The 5137-nt window shown below is 47.8% G+C and overlaps 1 protein-coding gene across 1 annotated transcript; it reads right to left on the bottom strand.

Moving 5' to 3' along the window:
- Nucleotides 1-1726: 1726 nt before the first annotated feature.
- On the bottom strand, nucleotides 1727-4930 carry LOC137381150 (probable G-protein coupled receptor 139). Its single transcript, XM_068053536.1, has 3 exons — nucleotides 4834-4930; nucleotides 3094-3147; nucleotides 1727-2637 (listed from the first exon to the last, which is right to left on the bottom strand). The coding sequence occupies exons 1-3, from the start codon at nucleotides 4928-4930 to the stop codon at nucleotides 1727-1729; spliced, it is 1062 nt and encodes a 353-aa protein (XP_067909637.1).
- Between the last annotated feature and the right edge of the window lie 207 nt (nucleotides 4931-5137).

The raw sequence follows: 5137 nt of genomic DNA, 5'->3' as shown, positions 1-5137 counted from the left end.
CGCCCTTTGCTGATGTGAGAGTGGGACTCAGTGCCACACCACATGGGTTTAACATTGCCCTGCTTTGAATTTGCACTTTCTTGGTGTTTGTGCGGAACTCAGTGCCTTTCCAGATTGGATTAACAGAGGACTGATTTGAACTGGCACTTTCCTGGTTTGTTTGTAATCTGTAGTGCGATCATTTTGCATGATATTTGGCATTGCCATTTGAAATGATGTGCACTCTTGCCTTTTTATGTGATAAGCATAGAGCATTTTAAGTGACAGGCAGTGTCTCCAATTTTTGTGATAGGCCCTGCGACCATTTTAAGGAACATGCACTGTACCCACTTTAAGTGATATGCAGTCTTTCCATTTTAAGTGACATGCCGTGTGGCCCTCAGGACAGCAGCCATTTTAAGTGATTTGCACTTTGGCAATTTTTGATGTTATACTCTACGGCCATTTCAAGTGTTATGCAGTGCAGCCATTTTAAATGACCTTCCCTGCGCCCATTTTAAATGATCTGCAGAGCGAATATCTTAAGTGACATGCTCTATGGACATTTTAAGTGATATGCGCTGCCGCCATTTTAAGTGACATGTACTGCGGCCACTTTACGTGATAAGCTGTATGACCATTTTAAATGATTTACAGTATGGCTATTTTAAGTGACCTGTACTGCAACTTTTCCAAGTGACATGCCGTGTGGCCATTTTAATTGACATGCACTGAGACCATTTTAAGTGATATGTACTTCGAACATGTGAAGTCTTATGCAATATTACCATTTTAAGTGATATAACGTGTGGCTATTGGAAATGACCTGCACTGCAGACATTTGAAATGATATGCCCTGTGGTCATTCTAAATGATGTGCACTGTGGCCTGGTGGAATTAGATCAATCCACGGTGATGATTTTCAATGTTTTCTGTCCACGGCAGAAAATGTATGAGCTGCAACGGGTTAGAAAAGACCATAAAGGCTCATAATGGATAATAACTCATAAACGATTATAAAGATTTATAAAGTATTATGAATAATTATCGACAGTTTATGAAGGTTATAAAGGGCTGAAAAAGTTTATAAATGATGATAAACGGTTATAGAGGCTTATTTGCATTATAATGTGATTATAAAGATTATCTGATTATGAAGGATTCTGGCTGCAGCGTTCTGTTACCCTGGGAATCAGGCCCCGCCTCCACTCCCCATCACCTTTGAAACAGGCGCAATCCCCGCTCCCAGTCACGCTGGGAAACAGACCCGGCACATTATCCCGGTCACCATGTAAAACGTTCCCCGCCCGCCACACCGCATGAACCTGGATACATTCCCCGCCCCCACTACCCGCCACACTGGATACAGGTCCCGCACCCTCTCTGTCACCGTAGTAACCTGCCCTGCCACCCTTTTTCTCCTCAACGGCAGGCAGGGCTCCGCTCTGTCTCCATAGCGGCAGACCACGGACCCGCTCTGTCACCGTAACGACAGGCTCCGCCCTCCCTGGCTCCATAGCGACAGGCTCCCCTCCCCGCTCTGTGGCATCGTGACAGGCCCCGCCCCGCGTCTCTCTCGAACGACAGGCCCTGCTCCGCTGTGTCGCCACAGCGACACGCCATGCCCCCGTTCTGTGTCCAAAGGCGCAAGCGCCGCTCCCTCCTCGTCTCCACAGAGAAAGGCCCGCCACGCTCTGTCTCCACAGTGACAGGCCCCGCCTTCCGACTGTTGGAAATAGTCCGTGATTCAGTTCCTCTCATCTTGAATGAATTTAACAATTGGAGTAAAGGGATATTTCAGCACATTCTTCAACTGCTCTCTGAACTGAGTCTGGGTCACAGCGTAAATCACAGTGTTTGTGCAGCAACTCAGGAGTTGTAGCATGAAGCCCAATTCCAGCAGAAACAGGGGTAGATGCACAGACTGATACCCTAAATCACGCATCCGTCTCGATATCGTGTACCCCATTAACACGGCCCACAACAGGATGAAATTAGCCGAGATAACTAACAGCAAAATGATGGATTTCCTTCGGCTCTCCATCTCTGGGTCTCTGCGAGTCTCCCCACTTCTGAGAGCCTGGAGTCTTCTGCGTCCTCTGCTTCTCACTAAAATGTGACTGATGGTGAGAGCGTTGAGCAGCAGAATGACCACAAATGGGAGCCCCGGGGTTAGAATGTTGTGGAGGAACACGATTGCTGCCCAGACATGAGATTCCACAATAGCCAGTGTTACAAAACAAAACCAGGGGACGTTCATCCTCCAGTACCGGCGTGTGAACATAAAATACCAGAAGATATTCTTTAAACAGCTCAGCGCAGTCACTGTTCCCAGAACCACAGCGGCCATTTTCTCGCTGCAATATTTGCTTTTCACATTCTGGCAACAAATGGCCACAAATCGATCAAAGGTGAAAGTGACGGTGAACCAGACAGAACAGTCTGTGGCTGTATAAAGCAGAACGGCGTGGATATTACACACGGGGATGGACCATAGGAGCCGAAACTGTTCCCAATAAACAATGGGAATGTGCCTCAATATCAGGTCGAGGATAATGACCAGTAGATCCGCCGCTGACATGGCCACCAGGTAGCGAGTGACACATTTGGAGAGACCGCACTTTCCCCGAGACAGGACCCCAATCGTCAACAAGTTAACTATGAGGAAGAGAAATAAGTCGATAAATTATACATCAGGCTAGGAGCAAAGTTACCAGTTTGACTGAGGATTATTTGAGATTTATAAATGTGTTCCTGTCTCCAGTGATGGATTGAAATGATTGGAACTGAAAGAACAAATGGGAATGTCTGTGATACGTTGGAAGGCAGGGGAGATTAAATAATATAAGGATGATATGATCATTGTTAAACTCAATGTAGATCATAATCTTCCCACTCCCTCCCTCCCCTGTCTGGTTTAAAAACTGTTCCATCTCTAATCTCTCCCAGTTCTGATGAAGTGTCACTGACCTGAAACTTTAACTCTGTTTCTCTCTCCAAAGATGCTGCCAGACCTGTTGAATATTTCCAGCATTTTCTGTTTTTATTTCAGATTTCCAGCATCTTTGTTCTTGTATAGAAAAAATTAAATGTTGGACTGACTGATTGTCTCACCTGTGACAGGCAGCACGGAATTCAATTTTTCCAAAGCAATAATTGGAAATGAGTCTAATCAGAAATCAATGAAACATATAATCTCAATCGTCACTAAGTTAACTGTAAACAGCGGGAATTAGCGAGAATTAATGCATCAGATTGGAGGATTTCGGGGTGACATTTGTCCATGTGTTGCCACATTCAGTATGTGCTAATTATTGTGCTCGTGACAGTGATTTCTGCTGGAAACAGGGAGCTGAATTTAGCGGCGCCAGCGGGGTCCCGACGATGGACGAATAGGTGAGGAGATCAAAACCTCAGCAATTCGGAGCCACCGCCATGTGCACATCAGTGGCGCTCAGGCAATTAACTGCCCAGTGCCGTGGCCCACATGCCTTTAAGGATGGGGATTCCGCCTGCCAAAGCTGCTGAACAATCAGAAGTAGTATCAGTAACTCCACCGGGAGCCATGGAACTGCCACTACTGCACCAGGCCTGGGACCAGAGCCATCGCTGGCGCCTTAGTTCCCAGGTCAGTGTGTCGAGGACACCAGGGCTAGTAAGTTGCCGGAGCCACAGCTGCTAATGAACTAGGGCAGGGACCACGAACCTGACTGGAGACCCGGACCACGGCGAGATGCGGCAAGGACACCCGTGCCAATCATTATGTCTGCTTGTGTGTGTGAGTAGCTGGCTCTGTGTTTGGGCTGTGATGTGTGTGCGTGTGTCTGAGTTATTGTGTGTGTATGTGTGTATCTGGTTTAGTGCCTGTGATCTGCTGTGATTTGATGTGCGTGCGCGTGTGTGTGTGTGTCTGGTTCCATGCCTGGGGTGTGATTGGTCTGCGTGTGTGCCAGTGTGTGTGTGTGTGTGTATGCGTGTGACACAGTCTGTCTTTTTGACTGTGTGCCTGCAATGTGGTCTGCATGTGTGGATGTGTGTGTGTGTGTGTATCTGACTCAGTGCCTGGCGTGAGTCTGTGTGGCTCAGTACCTCAGCTATAATGTGTGTCTCTGAGCGTGTGAGTGTGCGTGTGCGTATGAACAAGTATGTGTTTGTGCGCATATCTGGTTCTCTGCCTGGGGTATGATGTCATGCATGTGTTTGTGTGCGTGTGTGTGTGTGGACATGTGTTTTGTGTGTGTGTGTGTGCATGTGTGTGTGTATATGCGTGCGTCTGGCTGAGTGGCTGCGGTAAGATATGCGTGTGTGTGTGTGTGTGCATGTGTGCTTCGTTGTGTGTGTGTACGTGTGCCTTTGTTTCCAGGCCTGGGCTGCGTGCGTGTATTTGTGTCTGTGTGGGTGTTCCTCAGTGTTTGTGTTGTCTCTGTATCGGTGTCTCAGTGCCTGGGGAATGGTGAGTGTGTTTATATGTGTGTTTGCATCAATGCACGTGCATGCAAGGATGTGTGTGCGCGTGCGTGCATTTTTGCATCTGGCTCTGTGCCTGGCGTGCAAAGATTGTGCATGTGTGTTTGTGTGTCTGTCTGTGCATGACTCATCGCCTGGTGTCTGAAGGGTGTGTTTTTGTGTGTGTGTCTCTCTCTCTGTTTGTTTGTATCTTACTCTGTCGCTGGCGTATAAATTGTGTGTGTGCATGGAGAATCCACGAGGTGGATAATATTGTGGATATCGTATAGAGAGGTAGCCACACCGCAGGCTCAGACTCCACAGGCAGGAAGGAAATGGGATACCACAAGGCAGAGCAAGATGACTAGGCAGGAATCCCCTGCAAAACAGATATACTGCTTTGGATACTGCAGGGTGGCCCCTCAGGGAAAAAGAACAATAGCCCAATCCGTTGCACCATGGTTGGCTTTGCTGCCCGCGGGAGGAGTGAAATATCACTCGGCATCGACGTAAGCACCGGAAACGACAACGGCAAACCCAGCCCTGTCGACCCTGCAAAGTTCTCCTTACTAACATCTGGGGGCTTGTGGCAAAGTTGGGAGAGCTATCCCACAGACTAGTCAAGCAACAGCCTGACATTGACATACTAACGGAATCATACCTTGCAGACAAAGTCCCGGACACTGCCATCACCATTCCTGGGTATGTCCTG

This window comes from Heterodontus francisci, chromosome 21 (genome assembly GCF_036365525.1).
Source record: "Heterodontus francisci isolate sHetFra1 chromosome 21, sHetFra1.hap1, whole genome shotgun sequence".
In the NCBI taxonomy this organism is placed as follows: domain Eukaryota; kingdom Metazoa; phylum Chordata; class Chondrichthyes; order Heterodontiformes; family Heterodontidae; genus Heterodontus; species Heterodontus francisci.
Note: the sequence above shows the minus strand (reverse complement) of the source record. Positions and strands in the feature narration are given on the sequence as shown.